Here is a 26,454-nt window from a genome sequence, read left to right as displayed (position 1 = left end):
AAACTTTATTTCTCCTTTTGACTGATTTCGGTTTTAGAGGTATTTTGCCCTGGGATTTCCTCTCCCCAGCTACACACGCGCTCACATCCCTGCAGGAGGATTTACAAAACACCTTCCAGGAAGGCTGTTCGCCCAGAGATCAAGGTCCCTCCAGTACCGTGTCCAAAGGACTGGCTAGGTGCTGCTCTAGGTCTAGGGCGCAGTGAAGACAAAGCGGCCAGGTAGGCAGGCAGGCGAGGGGGTGGGGCTGCCCGGAGGGGCGCGGCATGGCGCACACGCATGCGCTGCACCCCACCTTATGCCCAGCGTGCGTATTTCCGGCTGCACTTTCTGCATCCAGGGCAGGAAAACTCTTCGCTAGGTCTCGGGCTGCGGCCCTCGGCCGGAACCGGAAGTGGACACCGAGCCTGGAGGAAGAAGCCGGTCCGATCCGTCAGCAGCGGGCGGCGGTCCGGAGGGGCGGTGTTCGCGCCGCTTCTTGCGAGGCAGACCCGCGGTGGCACCATGAAGTTGTATAGCCTCAGCGTCCTCTACAAAGGCGAGCCCAAGGTAGTGCTTCTCAAAGCCGCGTACGACGTGTCCTCCTTCAGCTTCTTCCAGAGGTCCAGGTGAGCGGCCCGGGAGGGGAGGTCCCCGGGGGCGGGGGAGGGCCTGTGGAGTCCTGGGGCCTGGGTTGGGGAGGTCCTCGGTCCGAGTCGCGGGATGCCTGGGTCGGGCGGGGGTGTCTGCGGAGGCCCGAGGCTCGGCCATCCGCAGCGAATCCGTTTTCTCTCGTAAAAAGACTTGAGCAATTCTTACGTATTGAGTGTTTTTCAAATTTCTGTAGTATAAAAAGTATAAGTGGACTTTGAAGAAGTGCACACTCCCCAGGTTCATGCCCAGATAATCTCACTAGCAGATTGAGGGCCAGAAATCTGTATTTTAAACAATACCTCCCATTCCATGATTGTGACCCAGGCAGTGAGGTGCCATACCTTGAGAGCCACGTTTGTAGTGTCTCGTGGGGCTTTCCAGCCATTCATTGAGAGAGATTGGCGTGCTCTCCCTTTCATGGGTGAAGTCCCCAAGGCCCCAAATCATTTATGCCAGAACCAGCCAGGACTCAAGCCCAGGTCGTATTCGCTTTATTGTTAGGCTGTAGTGGTACAAAAGATTTCTGCACTGAAGATTTGAAGGAAGCATTTGACTGTGGGGCTTAGAAGCTTTTAAACATTTCTGGGGCCCTGTAATTGCGAGGTGTACAAGTACTGCAGGTTCTCCCAGCCCGTTTGTGAAAGAGATGGGGTGACTCAGGCACAGAACGAGAAAAACCCAGCACAGTCAGTGTCTGGGCACCCCGGCTCCCAGTCTGGGGGGATCTGCCATCTGAACCGTTTTCCCTGCTGCGGTGCCCCTGTTTGTTCTTGTTGAGGGGGGCTGCTGGCAGCATCTAAAACAACTTGTTTCTTCTGAGATGTTCTGCTTCTCTGGGTCCTTCTTGAAATACCTTCTTGGTACTTAGCTTTCTTTATCATGGTCACTCTGCTCTGTGTTGTTGCCTTTCTGTGATGGGCCTTTCAGTGTCTATGTGGCTCCCTCTGCTCGTGTATACACTGAGGGTCCTCAGGTTTGAGATGTCCATACCAGTCTCAATGGAAACACAGCGCAGTACTAAGGAACATCTCTGCTAGCATCTCCTGAAACAACACGCATTCCAGCTGAACTCACTGTTTCTCTCATGAGGTCTCCTCACATCTGTCCTTCCTGCCTCACAATTACCAGGCTTCAAGCTTAGAACCTACAAGTGGTTTCCTGGCCTTTCAGACCCTTGTGTGCAGGTTCTCACAGTGAATGCGGCTCATCACATACTACAGGCCTGCCCTGAACTCTCTCTCCTGACTTTACTGCAGGGATGCCCTCATTCAGAAGCCTCTTTAAGGAATTTTTGTGATCACATCTCTCTCACAAGATGATAGCGAGTGATGTTGTGCATTGTGCTGCTGCCTCACATATGTTAGCTCACTTAACTGTCACATATCTCGGCTATGTAGTTGAGGCCCAGGGCCTGAGATCATAGTCTCATAACTGGTGGAGCAGGGGCCCCAGCTGGGAGAGTCCACTTGCGAGTCAAGGGTCTTCACTCTTCCGTGTCTTATAATTGCAGTTTCAGAGGTTTACAAACCTGGAGCCCAACTGTGGACTCACAAGATTCTGCCCTGATGGCCCTTTATATGGCATTCCTAGTTGGAGGCCTCGTGTTGGCCCCTGTTCTTCTGGCTGGACTGCGGTCACCTTTGACCGTTCTGGGCACATCTCTCTGTTGGTCCCGTGAATCTCCTCTTCCTCCTCAGGCTTGGCACAAGACATTTTCCATTTTCTTGTCTTGGATGACAATTCCTCTCCATTCCTTAAAAAGTGTTTTGAGCTCGTACCATGGCTGAGCCCAACAGACTTAGGCCTGTGCTCTGCCAGAGCTGGCATCCTGTAGGCTCGCACTGCATTGCGGTGTGCATGTGTGGCAGCAGCTGTGACTGGTTATGTGTCTGCCAAACAGTTGTTGCCACTGGGTTTTTTCCAGTGCAGTTTTTGTTATGTTCCTTGGAAGTTGTGGGATCTTGGGAACAGGAGCCGGCCTGTCCCAATCATACTCTGACCAAAATGTTAAACTAATCATCACCCATCAACATCTGGAAGCTGGCTGTTGGGGAGAGCTAGGTGGCAAACATGTCCAAATGGCTGTGATGCTTTCTCATGAGTGTATGTGTTCACTCCATGTTCGTTGTTTGTCACCAGGGTTGGGAGGGAAGGGAATGAAACAGAGATACAGTGTCTCCTTCGTGTATAAGCTTAGAGGTCACTTTCCATTATGTTGGGGACAAATGACAGGGATAGGTAACATGTTATGTGTTATGTTTCTTAGTGTTCAGGAATTCATGACCTTCACAAGTCAACTGATTGTGGAGCGCTCGGCGAAGGGCAGCAGAGCTTCTGTCAAAGAACAAGGTAAGAGGACCTACCAATGGCAAATGTACTGGCCAAGCTGCTGCCTCAGCGGAGACCCCACTCCTCTGCCAGCTTGTACTCTCTTCCCTCTTCTTCCTGTTTACACAAAACTCTGCCCGCCCGCCATGGGTGTCTAAGCTGCCTGGTTAAAATCACCCCCAAAGCTTAGACTCACTCAAGATTAGGGTCCCACTCTCTTGGAGCAGAAGTGGCCTTCATATTGTATCTTCTCTTTCTCCCTCAGAGTCCTAGACATCTCCCAAGGATTCCCAGCCCTGTTATGGTAATGCTGCATCCTGTGTTCCTTAGATTTTTGACCAGGATTCTGAAAACTCAGTATTTTCCTCTTGACCATTATTTTTTCTTCTTCATAATTCAGGTTTCCTGTAAGAATTTTTAAGCATTTATTTTAGAGGCATATGTTATACAGATTAGGAAAGGTGTCTGTGAACTTCATCAAGCAGAAACAAGGGCCAATGCATGTTGTGCTGGCCTTGGGTCATGTGATGTGGAGATACTGTATCCATCATGTAACCATCAGTTACATGCAGGTGATGTCAAAGGTGTATGTACTATGTGGGGTCCCTGTATCGTAAATGTCCCAGAAGTGAAATTGAATCATGAAAATTTATCCTCAGTTCTCCTCAGACTGCATCTGCCTTCCCGACATTGTGACTTTAAAGACATATCCTCACACACCATCCCAGCTTCTCAGATTCCGTGGAGTGTGTAGCCCCATGTTTGAATCTTACTTACATGGGAATATCAAGTCTGGAGAGTGTTGGTGATGATCTGATTTTAGGGGCTTACTGTCTCTCCCTCTCCTCTTTGTTTTCCTTGTTTGACATTAGCATCTTCCAGGTGACAGTGTTATGGACAAGAAGGTTCTTATTTGTCAGCTATAATCCTTTTGTTCCTTTTAGTTTGGAAATATGGTTGATGTTTCATCTCTGAATCCTTTCAAAATGACAAAACAATCTTGTGGATTGTGAATTTTTTGCAGAAGCCCTTGTACAGACTATACTTTTGATAATTTCAGCACAATAACACTGCACAGCCAGTGGGGGCTAATTTTTTCCTAGATGGGCTTTCTCTCCTCTCTTCTTCCCACCCAGTCTACCTATGGCCCACCACAAAACAAGCAGGCCAGGGTTGCTTTAGTGAGGAAGCCAGAGGCTCCAAGAGGTGGTTTCCTGATTTGGGGCCACACTTGCATGGCTTTTAGGAAGTGGAGGCTGTGTGACTCGTCCAGGGCCCCCTCAGTTGGGAGCAGAATGGAGCCTCTGAGAGTTGCAGCTCCCAAGGAAGAGCCACCCACACCTGTGCACTGGGGTTGTCCTCTGCCCCAGTGGTGGTGGCTCCTTTAGACCCAGGCTTTGCGCCCTGGGCCTCTGGGCATGCATTTGTCCTGAAGCGGATGTGGGGCCAAACCAGCAGTAGTCCCACATGTGCTGTGAGCATGCGGAGCTGTGCTCCAAGTCCTGCAGGCCCAACTTGTGGTGTGGCGCTTCAGTTTGGGGGTGAACGTGTCTAAGGTTCCCCACCGCCAGCTGTGTGCCTGTCTCTCCTTAGAATACCTGTGCCATGTCTGTGTGCGGAATGACGGTCTTGCAGGAGTGGTCATTGCTGACAGTGAATACCCGTCCCGGGTGGCTTTCACCTTGCTGGAGAAGGTGGGTTTGCAGTTTGGACTTGGACAGACAGGTGTGGACGGGGCCTGAGGCATGAGAGATGAAACAGCGTTTCCAAAGTCAACACTTTCAACTTTGCTCCTCACTCTGAGCCAAGAGACAGTGGCTTCCCTTTCCAGCCCCCAAGCAGCCATGGCTGTGTCCTCACCCCTGCTGCTCCTCTGGTTGGCCCTTGTCCCGCCTCTACCCGCTGTAGCCATGGCTTTCAGTTCCTCTGAACCACCTCAGATTCTATGCTTTGACCTGTGACCCACCTCCCCTCCACCAGGTCATCCCTGCATGCACAGGGTCCTCCCCACCTCTGTGCTTCTGTTCAGGGAGTTTCTCATCCTGCAGTGATGGGGGTCCCTTCCACAGTGTGGGTCCTGTCCCATGATAGGGCTCAGCACAGCCACACACTTCAGTTTCTTACATGATGCTAATTATAAGCTGCTCAGAGACATTGGCCTCTAGTCCCCCAAGCACTAATGCATGTACAAGCACATGAAATCTGGTGGAGTTTAAGTCCAAAGGCCTTGATACCCTTTCTGAAGAATTGTTTTGGAAAATTAAAGGGCTAGTACCTTTTTTCCTGGAAATCATAATGTGAAAATGGAAATCTGTAGTTCAAATTCTAATAACTTTGGTCATTCACAATGAGGTTCATCTCAGGCCGGGCCTACTTGGTTGTTAATTCCCTGAGTATGTAGGTTGGGGAAAAGTGGGCCTGGCTTTCCCCTGCCATTAGCTGCCCTCCTCCCTGCTTCCTGGGTCTTGAGAGCCTCTTGCCAGCAAGGCTCTTGGGTCAAGAGAGAGCCATGGGCACCGGCAAGTGCAAGTGGGGTGGTGTTGAGCTCCTTTATCTTGCAGGTACTAGATGAGTTCTCTAAGCAGATCAGCAGGACAGAGTGGCCAGTTGGATCTCCTGCTACCATCCAATACACAGCCCTGGATGGGCACCTCAGTGTGTACCAGGTAGGGTGTAACAAACCCCATGTGGAGACTTTGTGGCCCAGGACCACAGGTGGTGGCAGTGCCAGTGGCCCTGATGGTTGTGGCTCTGGGTAGTTTCCTGACAGCCTTGAGGTTGATGGCCATTTGGAAAATGCAGGGACCCACATTGAGACCCAGAGCCTATGCTCCTAGGAAGATGTTTGCTTTTCCATCGTGGTTGTTGATTTGCCGCTTAGTTTTGAATTTTATTTCCAGGGAGCCCTCCACTCCTGATGTTGCTCTTGTTCTGGGCTCTTTTGTAGAACCCCCGAGAAGCTGACCCCATGAGTAAGGTGCAGGCTGAACTTGATGAGACCAAGATCATCCTGGTGAGTGGGAGCGGGATGGCAGGGGCTGCCAGCCGTCAGGCACGTGGTCGGTGCTTGTTACCGCCACTCTCTGGAAGTAGTGTTGCCGACTCTCCTGCTTCAGTGGCTCACAGCCAGGCTCGCCGCACAGCCCCCACCGAGCAGCGGCACCTGCTGTACACAGGTGCCCTGCCCACTCCCTGCCTGAGTTTGGTGGCCTTGCCTCTCCCACCCTGCTGCCTGCCTTTGTCCCATAGCCCAGCAGGTGCCTCACTGGACGCTCTGGCCTCGGGGTGCAGACTGAGCACAGGCCAACATGTCAGGCCATTTTGGAGGAGTAGGAAACCTGCATTGTATAAATCTCCTGACTCATAACAGCTCTGCAGACTATTTTCTTCTATTTTTTCAAGCTCTGAGCTGCCTCAGGCACTCAAGCAGCATCCACTATGGCTTCAGGTTTGGTCCTTGTAGGCACTGCCTCTGATGGCCCTGGCTTCCTGCTTCCAGTCTGTCCACCAGGCGTGAGCCATTCTCTGTCACTCTCCTGCTTAGCTGGCCCTTAGGTCTGCTCCATGATATGGTCTCAGGACCCCATCCCCTCTGATACCCTTTTCTGCCTGCCTTCCACACAAGTGCCCCTCGATTAACTCTCCCAGGTACTTCCAAGTACCAGAACACCACACATATTCTGAGTGTCACTGCACCGTCACCACTTCTTCACATGGTCTGATTAGTGTGTGTGAGCTCGCAGGATCGGGACCGTGTCCTTGCTTTTGCCTCCTTACTCATAGGGCAATACCTAGCTTTCCCAGAGACCAGCAATTAACAGACCCTAAGAAGCAAATAGAAAGCCCAGAAAAGCCTGTCCCAAATACAAGCCTGCCAGAGCTCACTTGGCCTTCTTGCACAACAGCATCTTGGGGCTGGGTTTGGTCTGGGATGGAGCATGGGACTGCATTCCATAAAGCACCCCAGGGGCTATAAATGTGGGTGTGCAGCAAGTTCGGGTGGCTCTGGAAGGAAAGGTGGGAGAGCCTTCAGGTGTCTGTATCACACGTGTCTGTGCGTTTCCTAAGCCCTGCTTATTATGCTCCAGGGTCTGAGTCTGAGCGCTGCAGAGCCGGGCCTCCACTGCAGAGCAGATGGGTTGACTCCCAGCGCTGTCTGGCTGCAGTGGTGAAATCCAGATTCAGTTGCCCTGCCTTTCTCCTTCCCTGTGTCTTGGTCTACTTGTGGTGGAAACCTGAGCTGCTCTGCTTCATGGAGATCAGGGCGTTTCTGGGGGCTCCTCACTGCTGCCCTGTGTGCACACTTAGGGTTTGTTACCAGCCCCCAAGGGCCCTCGGGAGGCCTTGGAGCAGCTCCAGCAATGGCCGCCTGGGCTAGGAGCAAGCCCCACTTCCTGATGTCCCTGGCAGGGGCTGTGGGCTCTTCTGGGAGCCTTCCCCTCCCCGTGGCAGAAAGGGTTTCTGTGGCTCGTCGCCCCCCCAAGGGCATGGACGCTCTTGCAAAACTTGCAGTAATGACAGTTCCTCTTCAGGGAAGCAGGGTCTTTCTGTCCCATGGGACAGACTAGGATTTCTCCTGGGCTACCAATCTTAGTCTGCTGTGGTAAAATTTTTGGGAAGTACTCTCTGTCACCATTAGGACTTTCCAGGTTCCACTGAAGGTCGCTGAGGCCTGTTCCTTTCCCAGGTCTGGGGCACCAAGTCTCGATGCTGGGGGATGTGGGGGGTGCCACAGGAGTGTGTTCCCAAGACCGACTTTTCCAAGGGGCGCAAGGCAGCTCACCTGGACTCTACCTTTCTGTAGCACAACACCATGGAGTCTTTGCTGGAGCGGGGTGAGAAGCTGGACGACCTTGTGTCCAAATCGGAAGTGCTGGGGACACAGTCAAAAGCCTTCTATAAGACGGTGAGTGCTGGCCACTGCTCAGGGCCCCTGAGGTTGTCCTGCAGCGCCCGAGCAGTAGCAAGTTCCTTCGGTGGGTGTCCAAGCGAAATCAAGTGGAGGCCTTGCTACACCACGCTTGCGCCTGCAGGCCTGGGTCCCCACCCTGTTGGAGCAGTGTGCTGCTCTCTGACGGAACCACCCCCTTGCCTCAGCTGCAACGGGCACTTTTGTGAGCCTGGCTGGGCCTGGGCACAGGGAGCAGGGGCCCTGTAAGCCACGTGGGGCTCTCTGTTCCCCGAAGACCCCCACTGTGAGGCCTGCAGGCATAGGGCAGAGTAGGGTAGTAGGTGCTCTGCCAGCAGTAGCTTCACTCCCTGGCAGGACCCTAGTGAGTGGGCAGAGAATATGGGGGTAAACTGCTTCTCTGCTTCCTGGGGCCACCGAGGGCAGGCCGGCTATCTCTGTTGTGGCTCCAGTTCCTCTGCCAGTTGTAGGGCTCTGGGCCTGGCGCCCCCAGCAGAGCTGCCGCGTCCCCCCTGCTGGGTGTGGTCAGTGCCGCCCCCCCTCAGAAACACTTTGTCTCTTTCAAGGCCCGGAAACAAAACTCGTGCTGTGCGATCATGTGAGGCAGCCTGCAGAGGCCCTGCGCTGACCCACCACCTTATTCATGGCAGTGCTGCAGTCCCTGGAGAGGCAGAGCCGGAGCCGAGCAGCAGACTCCTCCCGCTCCTGGAAGGACCCGGGGTGGGGACGGTCACATGCACGTGTCTAGCGAAAGTTTTGAAAAGATAATTTGAGGCTCCCAAAAGTGTATTTTTGGGCCAATTGAAAACATAAACTCCATGAGTCATGTAGATGTTGAAGGGCTCATCTCTAACCCTCTGGGAAGGCCCTAGGGCTTGGAGCCAGCCCTGGGTTCTCTGTATGCCTTTGGGTTTTATCTGTACACTGACTGTTAACATACCAGTGAGCAGGGTGCTCCCTGCTTACAGGGCTGGGCAGGTGAGCCTGAGCTCAGTCCCAGGGGAGATGGAAAATCTGCTGCTGGGCCACAGTGGAGGGGCTGAGCAGGGCACCTCACTGGGCTCCACAGATTCTAAGGCATTTGCAGAGGTTGGCCTCCTGCTTGAGGGCAGGGCTTAATCCTAGTAAGTCCCACAGAGGTGCCTGGGAGTGTTTGAAGAGAGTGGGGGTGCTTGTTGACTCGTAGCTTGGCTATGAATAGCTGGATCCCAGCCGTGATCTTGAACCTGTTTTCATTGGCTGCAGGCACCATGACCAACTCAGCAGCACCTGGGGCCTGTCTCAGCAAGTGGCCTTTCCCTGGCCACTATAACAGCACCAGAGAAGGGGCCAGCCAGCCCAGGGACTCCCAGCCCCACTGTGGTCTGAGCCACTGCCCCGAGCCAGGCCTCCAGCAGGACACTACAGGCCCTATAGCCTCAAGGCCGGTCTGGAATCAGCACACAGTGATGCCCGGGAGGTCCTGGGCCTTTGGGCGTCACTGCCACGTCCCAGACTGCCTCCTCCTGAAAACAAACTCTAGATGCCCTTGGCCCCTGCTTCCCACATAAGCCCCTGCTGGCATGGCATCAGCCAGTGTGGCCTCGTTATGAGGGTCCTTCCCAGAGCATGCCAGCTCCTGCTCTACCTGGGAGGCCTCCCTGCCTTGATAGAAGTGCCAGTGGCCCTGAATTTCCTCGCCGGGACCAGAAAGTACGGTCTGTGTAGCTTTTGAGGACCCACCTAGCAGGCTAGCCTCCAGCTGCACTTTTCCCTTGGGCACTATGCTGGCCAGAGGACCTTGGCCACCTACTGCCTTGAGAGTCTCCACTGCCACAGATGCCCTGCAAGGCACAGCTCCAGTCCATACACTGGGCCTGGAGCAGCCGCACCTCCCATAGGAACCTGTTGCTGTCTGCCTGGCCTGCCACCTGCTTTGGAGGAAGGGTGGGGGGTGGGGGGCACTGGTGAACCCAGGTCCTGGTGTGGTCTGATGTTAAGTCATTTGGCAAACAGCCTGTTTTAATAACTACTGCATAACTTCTGTGTTCTGTGGAGAGGCCCCTATCTGCATAAACCTGTCTTGAAATTCTATAGTGGTCCCTGTGCTTTGTTAGAGCTGCAGGGCCCCTTCCACCTGCAGGTTGAGGAGGATGCAGGATCTTGGGGCAGTGCTGTCCAGGGAAGGCAGCATCTGCCTTAACCTCCAGGCCCAAGCTGTAATCTTCCTTAGACATTCTTAGCACAAACTGTGAGGGAGCTCTGGGGTAGACAAGCCTGGCTGTGAATCCCATGTCCTGGTCCACTACAACCAGGAAACTCCTGGGAAGCATCCCTAGGGCCACAGGCCAGGCTGCACAGGTGGAAGCTGCTCAGGAGCTGGGAGCCAGGCTCTGCAGGTGTGGGGTGCCACCTCTACTTCCCTGGACCTAAGCTGGTCCTAGTTTAGAGAGGGACCACGGTGGCTGGTCATTCGAAGATTTGCAAAGATTTTGCAGCCTGCTTCATTGTTGGCCTGGGGCCTTGCTTTCAGCCTGACTTGGGACTGTTGAGGGCAGAAGCAAACAGTATTTCTGGCTGCACCAAGTATGCTGGCTTTTCCTGCTAGGCCCCAGGGCTGCCCAAGGGCCAGGGAGCTTTACCCAAAGCAGGTACTGTTTAAAAGCAGAGGCTCCTCTGACTTGCCTCCACTATAGTGCCAAGCCAGCAGCAGGCTCAGTGCTGCTTGCTGCATCCTGCCCCCACGTGCGGGTACAGGGTCGACATCCTAGTTGCCTCAGGATCCACATTGGGGGTGGGGCAGGTATGCCTGTAGGGAGGCCTGGCCTGGAAAGGCTCCTTGGATTACAGCCCATAGGGAGCGGAGCCCTAGATACTGTGCAGACTCTCTGCTCCCAGTCTGTCCTAGATTCTCCACACCAGCTCTCAGCCCCACCATGGTACTCCCTGGCACAACCCACCCTCCTGTCACATCTGAGATCACCTGGCAGGTGTAGCCCACAAGGATCCAAGAAGCTTGACTGAGGGCCTCCTGGCCCATGGGAAGGTGTCTGCACCCAGATGCTGAGGCAGGAGGGGAGGCCACCCTGTCCCAAGTGGTTGGGACTGAGATGGTCCAACAAGGCCTTGAGGTCCCTATCAGAAGTCCTTTGGACCTGTGGGGTGTCTAGGGCTTCAAGAGCACAGGCATGAGTACTGACACGCAGCAGCAGGGCCTGGGGAATCAGGTGTGGGGGGTAGACTGCCCATCTCCAGGTGGAGCGAGTCTGGGGAACTGGCAGGGCTGCCAAGGTCTGTCTGGGAGGGAGGAAGGCCAGCAGAGCACAGGTGGGCCACAGCTGACCTTGCCCCACCAGACTGCAGCCCCGCAGTCACTAATTCGGCTGGCACGGCCCAAAGGTGGGTGTGCCCAGAGGAGGCCCCAGCAGGTGTGTCCCACGCTGCAGGGGTACAGTGGGCAGCTGGGTGACATGTTCCTTTGGAGGAAGAGGCCAGGTGCACACAGAACCCAAAGACAGGAAACACCTTGGCAGGGGTTGCTGAGAAAAGATTTGCTGTTTGTCGGGGGCAGGGGCACCTGCCTGTGCCAACCCTGGGCCCTCGCACCCTCCCTTTCCCCAGCCCAGGCACCACGGGGTCACTGGACCTGGCGTCCTCCCATCCCCAAGACCTCAGGGGCGCCAATGCGAGCTCCTTGGGGAGCATCTCCTGGTCCTGGTACATCCACTCTCCCAAGACTGACATTGGTGTCAGCTGCATGCTGACCCTTGGGTTGTCTGCACAGCTGGTGTCCTAGCGTGTGGGCATCTGGGCACTGCTGAGCACCACATGCATGTAGAATGGCTGGGCAGAGGAAGACTCCACGGGGCAGTCCTCTTCCCACACAAAATGGTCTTCCTAGCTCATATTTAGAGCCCTGGAGAGGTGGGGGTGTTGGGGCTTGGGGCCAGCAGAGGCCACAGAAGACCCTTGGTGAGCCTCCACTTCAGATGGGCTCGAGAAGTTCTAGCCTGGGGCCTCTGCAGCCAGGGCCAGCTCTGAGGAGGGACCAGTGGCGTGGCCAGGGCAGCAGGGACCCAGCAAAAGCGCCCGCTACCCTGCAAGTGTTTTGTCCTGTTTCTCTTTTATTTGCAGTTTCCCGAGACAGAACAAAATTTTTGTACACTTACAAGGCTCAGAAAGTAAAGACAATGAAACCCAGCAAAAAGAAGAGGAAAGGCCTGCCGACACCACCACCCCATGGACTGGAGCTGGGATAGTGTGGCACGCTCATGAGGGGTCATGCAAAAGAACCCCACCCCAGAAAAAGTCCCCAGATTATCCCGAACAGGCAGCTTCCTGGAGGTAACAGGTGACGGGGAGGGCAGAAGCCCCAGGAGGTGATGTGGCCAGGCCACATGAAGTCCATGGCCAGCCCTGTGCTGCCCAAGGCCGGGGGCATTGACAGATGTCACCCTGTGTCCATAGGTGAGAGCAGCTGTCCTGAGCTCACCCAAGGACAGGCAGGGGATCCCACTCTGAGCATGTCAATGGACAGTCCCTGTTGGAGGTCAGCATCCTGTGTCCTGCCCCCCACTCTGTCCCTCCCTTGGCTCAATTTGTGGAGCAACATAAATCTTTGTTGAACACATGAATTGAAGAAGGCAGGTGTTGGGGTGGGGGGCCTGTACCTCTGTGATCTCAGCTGCCAACCACCCCCAAACCATAACGCAGCAGGCCACCCCCAGCCAACCGCCCTTGGCTCTCAGTGCTGGATTCCCATGCCCCAGCATGCTGGGGGACCTCAAGGTAAGCCCAGCCCGCCTTCTCCCCACTTTGGGGTCCCTGTAACACACTGTAGCCTCTGAGAGGCCTGGTGGGGTCCTCTCTGCCCTGCCTGCTCCTGGCCCAGACTCCAGAAGCACGGGCCTCTCCAACACCTGCCTGGACCCTGCCTCAGCCTGGGGGCCTGGGACGCTGCCCTGCCCCCAGCCTGCTCCTTCCTGTGTCACATCCCCACCAAGCCCAGCACCCTGGGTCCTTGGGGCTGCCTGGATGGCTTGTCATACCCCTGGGTGGCCTGGCCTCTGCACCCATCATCCATGCTGGGTTGTGCGACCCTGAGCAGGGGAGGAGGAGAAGGAATGGGAAGTGGGGGACAACAGGACAGCCACGCTCAGGCTCCACCTTCCTGCCCACCGCCTCAGATGACGCCTAACACTCCTGACTCAAGCCAGGCAGGCAGGGAGGATGCGGTGTCTGGGGGCAGGTGCCAGCTGATGCACGCTGTCTGGGAACAGCCTCCTGTGTACATGTTAATGGCCTGGCCAGCTGTCCTCGGAGGCCAGGCAGACAGACACACGGGGCTTGGATGAGGAGTAGCCAGTTGGTTTGAAGCCCCACCGAAGCCAGTGATTTTTACAGTGTTTTCCTTTGTTTCCATATCAGTCCACATCAATTTTTTGGGGATTGTTGTCATCTTGTTTTTAAAAAGAAATCACATCTGGTCTTGGTTTTCTGCAGACACGGGCACCAGGGGAGGAACGAGGCAGACACAAACATGCGACAGCAGGCCGTGCACTGGGGGGCGGCCGGGCTCCAGACGCAAGTCAGTCCCGCAGAGTGGCCGCAGCCTGAAACGGTGCGAGGCGGGTCAGCTGCCCCAGTGCGTTGTCCGATGGCGGGCCTGCAAGGCTGCCAGCCTTTACGCCCAGGAGCCACTGGGGTCCCCACAGCCCCCACGGCCCCACATGGCCCCTCCCGCGGTGCAGGCGCTCACCTTCACTGCAGTGGGGCCACGGGTGCGCCCGAGCAGTGGAAGTGCACGTTCTGCCACTTGCCGTCACGGCGATGCCACACACGGGTCTCCTCGGACTGGCTGGTACGGGGCCGGCCCTGCCCATCCATGTACTGTGTGAGGCGGATGTAGGCAATGCAGGCTGCATCCTCGCCAATGACGTGCACATGGGGGTTCAAGATGGTCGTGTGGATGGGCTTGCTATTCTTGGCCAGCACTGCAGGCAGGCGAGTAGGCAGAGGGCTTGGCACTGTGCTGCCCCTGTGCCCCCACCCAGCACCTCCTCCCAGGGTGCCCCAGCCTGACCCACTGCTCCACTCACAGTTCTCAAAGTAGAATCTGTGGAAATCCATCCCTTCCACCAGGTTGCCCAGAGCTTCAGGCTCAAAGGAGGTCAGACCTGGGTCGCAGATCTTCCTGAGGGGCAGACACAGGTAAGCAGGGCCCTCTGTGCCCACCCTTCCTATCTCCCTGCTCCCTGTGCAGCGGCAAAGAGCCACTCGGCTGCCCGACTCACGCGTAGGCCTCGAAATCACCGTTGTTGACCGCCTCAATGAGCTGCTCTGTGATCTTGATGACCTCCTGCTTCCGTGCTGTGGAGACAGGGCTCACCCAGTGACCCGAGGCCCACCCCAAGCAGCCCAGCCCTCAGCCCTACTGCCTCTCCTCTCCAGGAGGGTCCCTGAAGCCTGGAGCTGGCCCCAAACCTAAGGCTGCCAAGGGCGGCCATGTTTCCAGGTCCAGTGACCTCCTGTCTGTCTGAAATAAAACATCTCTAAATAACCAAAATACCTCAGCCATGGTACAGAACGTCTGCAAGATGCAGAAAGCCAGGCCCAGCCTGCCCTGGGCCCTGCAGCTGTGACCCTGTGACCAGCCTTCCTGGCTGTTGCTCTCGTGGTCCTTCCCGTGTCCAACTCTTCAGGGGAACCTGGTAAGGACTGGTGTGTGAAGCAGGGAGGGCCTCGGGGGCTGCAGGGTGCGGGGGTCCAGGCCAAGTGGAGAGCAGAACCTGTAGGCTCATGCCTTCTTCTCCAGAAGCCCTGGGCTGCCAGATGGCTTCCAGCCGTCTCTGTCTCTGCCTGGGTGCAGTCCCACCTACATGCCAGCCCTTCAGTCCGTGCCTCCAGCCTCTTCCAGGCCATGCCCACTTGGCCTCTGCTGTGGACAGGCCAACCCCCAGGGTGCTTGCCTGGGGACCCCCACTGTCTCTTTAAGTAGTTTATTGTCATGCAGAGTATTTTAAAGAGATGAAAGAAACAGAATTGCTGATTCAAATCTGTACAACATTCATAGCAGCTTCAGACAGTTTGAGAAAGGACACCTGAATGACCCTGGCACATGCTCCCCTGAAACGTTCCTTCTCATGCTCCCTGGAGAGTCCCGTCCAACAAGGTTTTCAACCACTCTGGGCAGAGATGTGCACACTGATGCACATGTGCATGCACACACAGGACATGTGGTTTCTATAGCAGTGACGTGCTGGTGGCAGAGCCCAGGCTTGGTGCACCAGGCAGCTCCTGGGAGCTCTGCACCAGATCCTTGCTGGGTCCTGGCCATACCTGCTACTCCTGCCTGTGTGTGGCCCCCATGGCTGTCTCCACTCCCTAGCAGTGCGCTGAGACCAGCTCTGCACAGCCACAGGCAACCAGGCCCTTCACACTACAGCAGCCAGGGCTGCTGAGAGTGGAGCACCGTGAGCTGATCCTTGAACTGAATTCCCATGGCATGACTACTGAGTCTAGGAAGGGTGCCCCTGGTACTTTAAACTCATGCCCACGGCCTCTGTAGCCCTGCCAGCACCCCCTCCTGCAAGCACTGCTGGCTGCCAGGGTCTCCCGTCCAGATATCCACTTGGAAGGTGGACCGAGTCCATGTGCAGGACGTTGCTCTCTGCACACCGGGAGCCTGGGTTGCCTCGCACAGACTGGACAGTGACAGCAGAGGGGCTCAAGACACCTGAGGGGTTGGGTGCATGCATGCATGTGGGTGATACATGGAAGGGTGGGCCCACAGGCGTGTGCAGGCTTCCCCTGTCCTGAGAAGGTCCTCACTCCAGACCCAGATGCACTTCTGCTCTGGTCCAGTTCCTGTGTCTTGTGGAACTCTCAGGGTTTGTCCCAGGCACCCCACACACACCTGGGGGGCTTCAGCAGCATCCAAGCCCATCCTGACCCAGGCAGTGCCCTGCCTGTGGGCCGCCCCCGCCCCCCGCACCACCTGGCCAGGCTCTCTCCTCTCAGGGACTGCCCTCATCCCACCCTCCTCTCCGTTTTCTGCCTGGGTAGTTCCCAGCTCTGAGTGCCTGTTCTCCCTGGGGACCTCATCCACACCCTCCCGTTTACCGTTCCCTTTGTGGAGGTGGCCTCCAGCTTCAGGCTCCACTAACCCCAGTGCAGCCCAGCTCCCGACACCTCCCCCAGGGCCACAGCTCACCAGGACCTCACCTCCTTCCTGCGGCCCCCTGGAAGCCCCGACTCCTGCCTGGATTTACTACTGGCCCCAGGAGCCAAGGGGCAGTCTGAGCGGGTCCACAGGTCTTGACCCCACCTCACCTTCTTCACTGAGGGCACAGGCTGCCCCTATGCCACATGCCCTCAGCTGATAGCCTTGCCATGGAACAAGTGCCTTCTGTTTTGTCTCCAGGGACTGACTGCATTGTCGCCCTAGCTGTGGTGAGTGACTTCCACTTAATGAAGTGATGCTGAGTGACTATGGGGTCGTGGCCCCAGCCAGCGAGCTCCAACCCATCTACACACTACGACAGCTGGCAGGCACACTCCTGGGAAAGCAGGGGTCCCATCGCCCACCCAGGGCAGCTCACTGGTTAGCCCTCCAGCCTAGCAGAGGCAACCCTGGTCCCAGAGTCGGAGCGTGGAGACACGCAGCTCAAGCACAGAGCCCCTGAGGCTTGCTGAGCCAGCTCCCTTCTGGTTGACCCAACCAGGCCTTCACCTGCAGACTCCCCAGCACAAGGAACCAGGAGACTGGGGTCTTGGGAGGGCATGTGCAGAAACAAGGACCCCACTCTACAGGGGAGCCAGGCAGGGAGCACCCTTGCCCTCAGCCCCAGCACGCTCCGCCATCCTATCACCCATGGTCTCTACCTCCCCAGTCAAGCTCAGGGCAGACTCCTAAAGGGATGGGCCTGTGTTGCAGCCCCCAAGGTTAGCCTGGGCACCCAGTGCCCACCACAGGCCTGTTCTAGGAGCTCACGGTCTCATTGCATGTGGCCCCCTTGGGAACACTCACCCTGTCTACAAGCCTCAGCTTCATCTGTGAAGCCAGGGGCCATGAGTGTCTAGGAGATGGTGACACGGAGGCCTCTACCCTCAGTCAAGACATACGGGGTTCTGGCCACCCACAGCCCCACTGTACACCTGTGCCCTCACCAGCAGGACCCTGGTCTGTCTTGCAACTGTCCTCCCATCCCCAGAGGCCTCCACACTTTCCTCACCCGTGGGCTAAGGCAGGAGCTGCCCATGCCCTCCTGGGTCCTTGAGCCTGCAGGCTGCACCCCCTGCCCTACCCTGGGCCCAGGCCTGGCTGCCAGGGATGGGCACAAGGCAGCGCCCCAAGAACTTACCCAGCCACTCCCCCGCCATGCCAGGCCCTGCTGCAGCGTCTCCAGTGCACCTCAGTGCCACCCCTGCCTGTGTTCCCCGCACCCTGCAGCCCTGGGGTGTCATCCATCCCTGTAAGCGATACTGAAGGGCAGGTGGCAGGCGGGCTGGAGCAGCCGGCTGTTCCCTGCCCTGTAGGCAGCGCTGCCCAGTGCAGGCCACCGCAGACTAGGTTTTTCTGCTCTCCCACCCCAAGCACCACCATGTGAGAGAATTGCTCCTGCACCCTCAACCCCAGGGCAGGGCTTGACCCCAGACTCAACCCTGCTGCCTCGCCACTGCCGCCCTCCGCCACACCTGGTCGCCTCCATAGCAGAAACTCATGGTGGGGAGGACCAGCCTCCCACTCTGCGGACACCTCTGGTTCTCTCCCCATGTGTTCACACTGGGCATCTGCACACCCAAGTCCCCCAGCGCCTTTTTTGGCCCCCAGGCTGGTCCCTTCCCAGAGCAAGGGGCAGCACACTGCCGTCGGGTCTCAACACCCCCTGGGCTCCCAGAACAGCCAGAAGGGCCTCATGGTGCTACTTACAGGGGGCAGGCAGGGGGCCTGGGGGTGCCGGAGACAGGCAGGGGCAGGGGCCCTGGGCTTCCGGAGTCCCCAAACCCCTCCTCACCATGTTCAGGGTGTCAGAGATCCTGGGGGCTAGGGCGGAACAGACGAGACGTGAACATGAGACAGGTGGGGGGCAGGTGGGGGTACAGGGTAGGTGGGGGAGCACAGGCAGGCTGGGGGCAGGTGGGGGCAGGCACGGGGTCATGCATGAGAGAGAACCTATGGGCTGATGAGCCAATCAGAGGGGTAAAGGGGTCATGAGGGGACATAGGGTGTCATGCGGGAATGGGGATTGGAGAAGTATGTGGAGGAGGTGGGACACCGGGGGACATGGGACCTGGGGTGTTGGGAGGACAGAGAAGGCATGAGGGATTTGGGGAGATGGGGGACATGGGGGATGGAGGGACATGAAGAACAGAGGGGTGTTGGAGTAACAGAGGGGATGGAGGACATGGAGGGTAGGGGGCACAGGAGGAATGGGGGATGGGGATGGGGGGACAGAGGGGATGGGGTACCTAGGAGGACAGAGAAGGAGAGAGGGATTTGGGGATGTGGAAGACAGAGGGAGATTGTGGGGCATGGGGCACAGAGTGAGTTGGAAGTACCTGGGGGGACAGGGAGGACAGAGGGTCAGGGGTGGGGGACCTGGGTTCCCCAGGTGGTGGGCACCTGCCCCTGCCTATCCAGGTGGGAAGCTGCATGGCTCCTGGCCCCCAGGGGAGGGAAGCAGCTCAGTATGGCGAGGCCTGGAAGCGCTTGCAGGGCTGAAGGACCGAATGGAAGGCGCACCAGGGAGGCCCAAGGTGGGCGGGCAGGCTCTCTGGAACAGCTCCTTGTCTGAAGCTCCCCAGACCCTGGCTGGGCACTTGCTTGGTGTGGGGCCCCCTGAAGTCAGTGTGATGCCTGAGCGAGATGGGGAGCAAGGCCAGGGCCTGCTCAGCAGAGGCAGCAGGCCTGGGGGTACTACTTACACTGGGTGGATGGGGGTCCCTCAGCTTCTGGGGTCCCTGAGCCCCTCACGGAGCTCTGGATGTCAGAGATTCCGGGGGCCGGGGCAGACATAGGCAGACCCATGAAGTGACGTGGGCAGGAGGAGCACTGCAAGGCCCCTGGCTCCCACTCAGGGCCTGTATCTGCAGCAAAAAGCCCCCGGACTGAGGCTGGAGGGAGGCCTGAGCCAGGAGCCAGAGCAGGACGGTGGGCCGGGCAGCCCCCATAAGCCAGTGAAGAGGCCCACACGGATGGGGGACTGGAGGGGCACCAGCTGGAGCCCAAGCTCAGCTGGCCCTTGGCTGTGGAGCACTCCTAAGAGGCTTCAGGCCTTGGAGGGAACCCTCGCAGCAGCAGGGGCCCGACTACTCACACAGGGTAGGCGGGGGGTACTAGGAGCCGGAGCCAGGTAGGGTGGGAGGCCTTCTGCTTCTGGGGTCCCCCAACCCCTCCTCATGGAACTCAGGATGTCAGGGACCCTGGCGACTAGGGCGGACAGACAAGACATGAATGGAAGATGGGGCAGGACAGGACAAGGGGGTTGAGCTGGAGAGCCCCACGCTGACGACAGCTCCAGGCCACCCTGAGACCACACGGAGTTGGGGCCTCCTGGGCTGGCATCAGCTCTGTGCAAGCCCAGGGCTGCATGGTCACATCAAGGCTAGGCAGGCTGGGTGTGAGCAGGCATGAGTGTGTGCCCACTGGGGTCTTTCAGCATCTGACCGTGCTTGAGGCACCTGCCTGGCTGGCTGACAAGGCCACTCAGGTGTCCTCCCACCCTCGCCAGCCAGACCCAGCAATGTCCTCCCACCCTTGCCCAGCCACCCATGGGGACGTCGGAGTTCGGTGAGGCTGGGCTGGCAGGCGGGTCCTCTCCCACAGGCCCTGCAGGCTCAGCCATCTCAGTCTCCCACACAGCCCCAGTGCAGGCAGAGCCACACCACCAGGGCTCAGAGTGGTGTGGGTGGCCCCCGTGCTGGTGGCTCTGGCCTGTGTCAGGGGAGGCACGGGAGTGTCCAGGGGCTAAAGCCCTGTGTTCACCTCTGCTCTGGGGCGTGGGAGTGCTCAGGACACGCACGCATCCCCCAGGCAACACTCCAGCCCTTGTGTACCCCTGTGTGTGGCCAGGAGCTCGGGCAGCCCCATGGGGGGCTGGGTGAAGGGGCACCAGGCCTCCTTGGGAAGGCTGAGAAAGCAGAGAACCAAGGAGGGGCCCTATGGGGCAAGGGCCAGGCCAGCAACTCAGTGTGGACAGAGCACCCCCTTGTCAGACACCTGCCAGGCAGAGTCCCAAGTTCAAGGAACTTTAAGAGACTAATTCAACCACGAACTCAGTCCCCACAGGGGACTGGGCACTTGGCTCCCAGAGCCAGCCCAACAGCCACTTGGACACCGGCTGTCAGTGCTCCAGTGGGACTGTGGCCAGACACACCCCGAGGTAGGCGCCAGCCTCTTCATCCCCACTCCCAGACACAGGCCTGCACAGGGGTGGCCTGCTGCCATGGCCACCAGGAATGGCACGTACCTTTGGTATCTTCATCCTCTATGGTGGTGTGGGTGCTATCAGACGACTCCTGGGGACACAAGGGGTAGTGCATCAAGGCAGAGCCTGGGAGGCCCCAGCCCTGGAAACCACAGGGGTCACCCCAAGGGCCAAGCCACCCACATCCCCAGAGGCAAGGGCCCTGACTTCGCCTTCTCCCCACAAGACAGGACAGTGGAAAGACGTGCTCAGACAACACTAACAAGAGAGGAAAGTGGGCTTTTGAAATCCCAAGGCGCCTGGTGTCTCCAACCCACTGCAAAGCTCCAAAGAGGCCTACTTGTTCCTCAGAAGGAATCTTAATAGGTCCCCAAGATCCCTCTGGCCAATGAAGTCTGGGTTGGTCCCTAGTTGTGGCCAGTGGCTAGGCTGTGGGGATTCTTTTAGGAGCCCAGGCCCAGTGGCAGTCTGGCTGCAGGCCTGGGTGGAGTGAGGGCTCCTAGAAATGGCTCAGCTGCCCAGCCATCCGCGCACCAGTCCAGGGAGCCAGCCCCTTCCCTGCCCCAGGGTACGCCGCCAATGGGACGGGAACTGAGGCCAGAGCACACAGGAGTGGGTGCCAGCAGGGCGAGCAGTAGGCAGGTCCTGGGGGCCTGTGCCCCCTGCCTAGCCCACGTAGGCCCTACACTCAGCTGCCGTGTGGGCCTGGCCATGGCCAGGTAAGGGTGGAGAGCACATAAGGCAGCTAGGAGGGTCCAGAGAAGTGGACATGCTCTCGACATTGGGAGCCCAGCTTCCAAGTTTGTGGTGGCCTTGGTACAACTGAGCCTCCAAGGGCAGCTGCCCGCAGGCTTAAAGGTGGGGCTCTGTCCTTTCTGAGGAGGGGTTACTGCACTCCTGCCCCACCCCCAACCTGGCACTAATGCTTCCCAGCGTCAACGTCCCAGATGTCCCAGGCTGGGGTCTGCGTCCTGCCTGAGCAGAAGCTCCCAAGAGGTGGCTGGGCACACCAGTACCTTGACTCCATCCACGGGGTTATGAATGACGGTGGTCTGAGGCTCCTGAGGAGAAGGATGCACAGAGGCAGTGAGCAGAGGGCACCCAGCCCGCCCAGCCACAGTGCCAGGCACCAAGAGCAGAGGTGACAGCAGGAGCAGAGCAGGGGAGCAAGGACAGGGCAGCTATCTGCCAGGCATGCAGGCCCTACCCACAGGGGACAGCGCCAGGAAGCCCTCACCACCCTTTGGTGCCCAGGCCCCTGCCTGTGGTGGGAGCCAGGGGGACACATGAGATGGATGGAGTCCAAGATGGGGATGGCTGTGAGACCAGCGTGTGAAACCCTCCCCTCCTGGGCCAGCCCGACCCCCAAGAGCTGGATGGCCACAAGGCCAGCCCAACCTTCCCATGAGGGATCTGGGGCAGGTTCCCAGAAGCAGGGCCTGGGTCCTGCTGGGACACCAAGAGTGTGTTCAGTGAACCAACAAGCCCCTAATTCTAGGGATGGGCTGTTCTACATGGGCCACCATAGGCACATGGCATCTGAGAGAGGAGGGTCAGAACCCGCCAGCTACAGCCTGCATTGCCAGCTGGGGGTTCCACTGGATAGGACCCCCCAGGCAAGGGCCAGAGCCAGTAGGACCCTCTGAACTCCTGTCTGCTTGACACTCCGCTGCAGGGAGCTCCTGCATCCCCCCTCTCTGGGAAGCCACAGGCCCGCACAGCCATTCAGGTGCCTCTCCATCACCCACTGCAGGCTGCTAGGCCATCACCAGGGAGACCACCAAGGGCTCTGGGTCTCTCTCCAGATCACTGGGCAGGCTCAGAAGCTAAGACCAGGCCTCCCATCTTCCTGGGGAGAAGCCAAAGCCCCCAGCTCACACAGTGGGGGCCCTGCTGCCTGGCCTGCCTCTCCCCTTGCAGAGCCAGCTGGGGCTCTGGGCCAGCCTGCTGCAAGTGGAGTTGAGGGTGGCGCAATGGGTACTGGGTCTGGGCCTCACTGGCCCGTGGAGGTCTCTGGCTGCCAACCCACAAGTGAGCACAGCAGGAGGCAGGTCCCATCCCTGCCCCCAAGAGGGGCTCCCAGCCCAGCCCCGAGAGGGCCTGGAGGGGCCAAGCATCATCCTCAAAGACAGGCTGGAGGCTGGACCCCACCTTCACCCAGCCTCCCAGCAGTGGGCTGCCACATGGCTGGGTGAGGAGCCAGGGAGCAGGGGCTATGGGGCTCAGTACCAGGGCGGCCGGAGGAAGTGTCCCCTTGGGGCTGGTGGCAGCTGTACTGTTTTTGGTGCTATTCGTCTGGGGCTGCAGAGACAGAAAGAGGCACTGTTTTAGGGGAGAACGGGGGCCACCCCGCTCCCTGGGCCTGGCTCCAGGAGGGCCTCATGTGGGGCAGAGCTGCAGGCTCCGGCAGTGCCTCACCTTGGCTCCATCTGCTTTCTTGTTGAGCAAACTCTTGGCTGCTGCATCAGGAGGAAACAGGCATTGTGAGTGAGTGGCCCAAGCCCAGCTGCCACAGCCCACCCCCTGCATGAGGCGGCTTTGGAGGCCTGCAAGGTGCTGGGCTTCCCCAAGAGCAGGACCCGAGGCAGGGGTGGCTTCTGTGCCCTGTAGGGAACAGAGAGGGTCTGTGCCCAGTTTTGAGCAGGGCCAGCCTAGGGGGACCGAGCAGGGCTACCAGAGGACCTTGGTCCCCAGGACAGGCCCTTCCCCTGGCCACACTCCATGGCCATGGGGGACACAAGACATCGCCTCCCACCTGGGGCTCTCAGCTTGTGGGCGGCATGTAGGCTCTGCCAAGGGCCACGGGGCCCCATGTCAGGGTGGTGGGCATCCTCTGTGGTTCTCCATGTTCTCCAGAGGCATGTGGCAGTTGGCCACCCACACAGGGTGGGCTTGGCCACTCCCAGGCCTGCACCATGGTCTTGGGGCCATTTCTGGTCTCCTTCAGGCAGTACTGGTTGGGCCAACACAAGCCTCTCTGCCCACCCCCAAAGCACCTGGGCTCTGACGTGGTCAGCAGGCAACGCAGGTAGGGAGGGACCAAAGAGGCCACAAGCACCCAGGCTCCCGCCGCCCTGGGGCCCCAGACCCAGCAGGTAACCTCCACCTCCAGGATGGCCTGGCTCTGCCTCCCCATCTGCATGAGCCTGTCCGCCACCTGGCCTACCACACACCCCCAGTCCCTGGGCCCAAGTGCCAGCGTCCTCCACAGCAGCTTGGGTTGGTTTTAATTACAGGCTGCAGAACAGAAAGAAGTCAGCTTACCTCACAGAAAAGGAAAGGTGAGGAGAGGAAAGAAGAAAGAGAAAACAAGATTGGTGTTGGTCAGGAAGAGAGCAAGTCAGGGCCTTGTCTCAGGTCCTGCCCGCTTGCCCCGCCCACGTTCCAGAGCAAAGCGGTGCCCCAAGGCACGTTAGAGAAGCAGCCAGTGGCAAGGCCAGGAAGGAAGTGCTCCAAAGGCCGATGCCAGACCTGAGTAGGGTTGGCCGGCTCTTGCTCAGGGTGGTGCACAGTGGGCCTGGCTGGGACCCATCCTGGGAGCATCCCTGGAGGCTGCTCACCAGACAGACCCCGAGATGCAAAGCACGGTCCCCCGGCCAGAACATCACACCTATCTCCTGAGACAGACTCAGGGTGGGCTGCTCCTCTGTTCGACAGCCCCCCTGTCCCAGGGGACCCTGATGGGGATGCAGTGGCCAGGCCGGGTCCCCCACCACTGGGCCACCGCCTGCTGTACACCTTCCTCCCTGTCCAGATGCCCATCGCCACTCTGGCTCTACAGAGAGATGCGTGTGGCTGCTCTGGCCAGAGGGCTTTGCGGGGCAGTTTTGGTTCTCAGCCTTCCTCTGCCCCAGGCATCAATCTCCCTCCCACAGGCAGAGGTCAACCAGAAGTCTGGCTCGGTCCCACCCTGTCCAGTGGGCTCGCCCTGGGAGCACTGCAGCATCCATGAGTGAAGGGGCTGTGGTCCCCCTTCCCTTGTACCCCATGCCTGCTCGCTTTGCATTTCATCCTCCCAGGGCATGGCCCCTCCCGGTGCAGCCAGACTCCGGACCACGCGTGATGCAGGGGCACCCTAGCCCTGAGGCATCCCAGGACCTGGGCAGCCACCTCAGGGTCATGTCCCATTCCCCACTGCAGGGACCCTGAGACTCTCCCCTGGTAGCAGCCACAGTCTGCCTCCCTGAAGCCATGGGGGGCCAGGACAGGCCTGCAGGTGCGGGGCTCTCAGGCCTTTCTCCTGCCAGCGCGGCTCCCCACCTCCCCGCTGACCTTGCCGCTCTGCCCCTCCCCGTGTCCAGCACACAGGAGCACCCCACTCCTCTGCCACACTGGGGGAGAGCCTCCTCCCAGAGGCCAGGAGGAAAGAGGCATCCAGCGTGTCTTGGAGGCAGCAGCGTAGGCAAGCAAGGTGACCCCACCCCAATCGAAGATGGGCAGCCTGGTGGGTGGCAGGCCTGCTGACTCCAACGTGGAAATAGTGCTAGTCTGAGGCTCAGCCAGGGTTGCCCAGCAAGCTAGTGGAGATGGAGTCAGCTCTGCCCATCTGCCCTGGGTCAGCCTGTGTGGGAGCAGTTGGAGGCCTCCGGCCAGTCCTTCCTGGGTTTAAGCCCCTCATTCTATTAAACCCAAATTCCAGACCACATTTCTCAGGATGGTAATGGTTCTGCTCCCTAACAAATGCCCCTCTGGGACTCAGATGGCCACCCAGTGGCCCAGGCTCCAGGATGCCCGCTCTGCTTAGGAGCCCCCAACCAGCACCTGCTCATCCAGGCACAGTGTGGACACTTGGCGGTGCCTGTCCCAAACACACTCCTGGCCCCATGCTTCCTGGAAATTCCTGTCTCTGTCCTGGACTAACTCCAGAATGCTGACTCCTGTCTACACTGGCAGGCAAAGGCGCAGGGGTTCCCCTTTGTGTTTTCTCAAGTCAAATGTGTTATTCTGCAGCAGGAATCAAGGTGAGCTGAGCAGGTGCCCCAGGCCCCTAGGAGACAAGCAGAGGCCTCTGTGCACCCCCACCAGGGGTCCTCAGGGCCAGGCCATTGGTGCCATCCCACTGTTCCCCCCAGTGTCCTCTATGTGAAGGGAAAGGAGGACCCAACAAGGGCACTTTGATGAACTGCAATATCTCTCAAGACACCTGGTTTTCCGCTGGCCAAGGAGCTGGAGGCCATTATCCATGGAGAAGTGATGGCCTCAGAACTGAGACCCCTGTTCAACACACAGGCAGGTCCCTCAGCCCCTGAGGCCCACCCTTGTCCTCATCTCCTAGCTGGTCATCCAGAGACAGCCATGCAGGGGCTCCATCCACATGCGCTGGCTGCCCCCCAGGACACAGCAGCCCTGGTGCCCCGGGTAAGCCAACATGCATGTGGCCTCATGCACTGTCCACTTGCAGGCAGGCGGCATCGCAGTGGGAGCCCCCAGCAGAGTGGCTCAGAGGCTGCCTTGCTTGCTGTCTCTGGGCAGAGGGACTTTGCCAAAAGGCCAACATCACCGTCCCCTGACCTCCCTGCTGCTCCAGAAAGCGACGTCGATCCAGGACAGCCCTTGGGGGCCTGCTGGGCATGCCCACTGGGATGCTTGGGGGCTGCTAGTCCTCTGGGGGTCTGGCCCAGGTCGCACTGGGTGTGCAGGAACTAACAGGGCCTCCTGGGAGGTCTGACTCTCACCAGTGGAGGAGTAGGTTGGGAGGTGGTGAGGGAATCTCACAGAAAGAGCCAAGAGGGGGCCTCCGAAGTCATTTGTGGGCCAGCCAGGCCCGCGTCCTGGGGCACGCAGGGCAGACATGCTCGCGTTGGCCCTGACCCAGACCACCAGCTCCATGTGAGTGACAGGGATTGTAGATGGTCCCTGGGGGCTGTACCAGGCTGGGGGCGGGTGGGGCACCGAGCAGGCTCTCACGGGGCAGGGTCTCTACCTCATGACACTCTCCCTGAGGCCCTCCACTCAGAAAGAACATGGACCTCCAGCAGCAGCCCCAAGGCTTCCTGTGGGTGAGCAAGGTCATTCTGAAGGGGACTTGTGGGGACAAATGAGGACAGCCTCAGGGCAGAGGGCTCTGAACAGAGGGTCTCCTGACCCCAGACTCGAGGCCAGGACCAGACGGTTCAGTCAAACGTGGGGTGAGATGTGGCTTAGGGGTCACCTGGACTGGGCCCCTTTAAGAGCAGT

At 58.6% G+C, this 26,454-nt stretch overlaps 2 protein-coding genes across 12 annotated transcripts in view; one reads left to right on the top strand and one right to left on the bottom strand.

The window, feature by feature from the left end:
• Positions 1–321: 321 nt before the first annotated feature.
• Positions 322–12,122, top strand: YKT6 (YKT6 v-SNARE homolog). Of its 4 annotated transcripts, XR_012132485.1 has the most exons (8): positions 330–608; positions 2,900–2,982; positions 4,555–4,655; positions 5,523–5,627; positions 5,909–5,974; positions 7,766–7,867; positions 8,437–8,590; positions 11,984–12,122. XR_012132485.1 is itself a non-coding variant. In XM_073239209.1 (7 exons), the coding sequence occupies exons 1-7, from the start codon at positions 505–507 to the stop codon at positions 12,032–12,034; spliced, it is 612 nt and encodes a 203-aa protein (XP_073095310.1). In that variant the 5' UTR covers positions 327–504; the 3' UTR covers positions 12,035–12,118. The 4 variants fall into 4 exon arrangements, 3 of the variants coding, with proteins under 3 accessions (XP_073095311.1, XP_073095310.1, XP_017510776.1); XM_073239209.1 differs by lacking the exon at positions 8,437–8,590 and having other exon boundaries at positions 327–608; positions 11,984–12,118; XM_017655287.3 differs by lacking the exon at positions 11,984–12,122 and having other exon boundaries at positions 8,437–8,700.
• CAMK2B (calcium/calmodulin dependent protein kinase II beta) overlaps positions 11,954–26,454 on the bottom strand; it is an 84,663-nt gene continuing 70,162 nt past the window's right edge. For 2 of the 8 annotated variants that reach the window (XM_036990935.2, XM_036990939.2), the window contains 8 exons: positions 22,696–22,736; positions 22,507–22,578; positions 21,294–21,338; positions 20,320–20,368; positions 14,143–14,218; positions 13,948–14,042; positions 13,608–13,842; positions 11,954–13,461 (listed from right to left, as the gene is read on the bottom strand). In XM_036990935.2, coding sequence (XP_036846830.1) covers positions 13,610–13,842; positions 13,948–14,042; positions 14,143–14,218; positions 20,320–20,368; positions 21,294–21,338; positions 22,507–22,578; positions 22,696–22,736 — 611 coding nt within the window. In that variant the 3' untranslated portion in view covers positions 11,954–13,461; positions 13,608–13,609. Of the gene's footprint in view, positions 13,462–13,607; positions 13,843–13,947; positions 14,043–14,142; positions 14,219–17,780; positions 17,895–17,991; positions 18,737–18,777; positions 18,863–18,969; positions 19,281–20,319; positions 20,369–21,293; positions 21,339–22,506; positions 22,579–22,695; positions 22,737–26,454 lie in introns of those variants that run through there. The other 6 variants (XM_036990940.2, XM_036990937.2, XM_073239208.1 and 3 more) reach the window with 5 other exon arrangements.

This window comes from Manis javanica, chromosome 6 (assembly GCF_040802235.1).
Source record: "Manis javanica isolate MJ-LG chromosome 6, MJ_LKY, whole genome shotgun sequence".
Classification (NCBI taxonomy): Eukaryota; Metazoa; Chordata; class Mammalia; order Pholidota; family Manidae; genus Manis; species Manis javanica.
The sequence above is the reverse complement of the archived record's forward strand: the minus strand, read 5'-3'. Positions and strand labels throughout refer to the sequence as shown.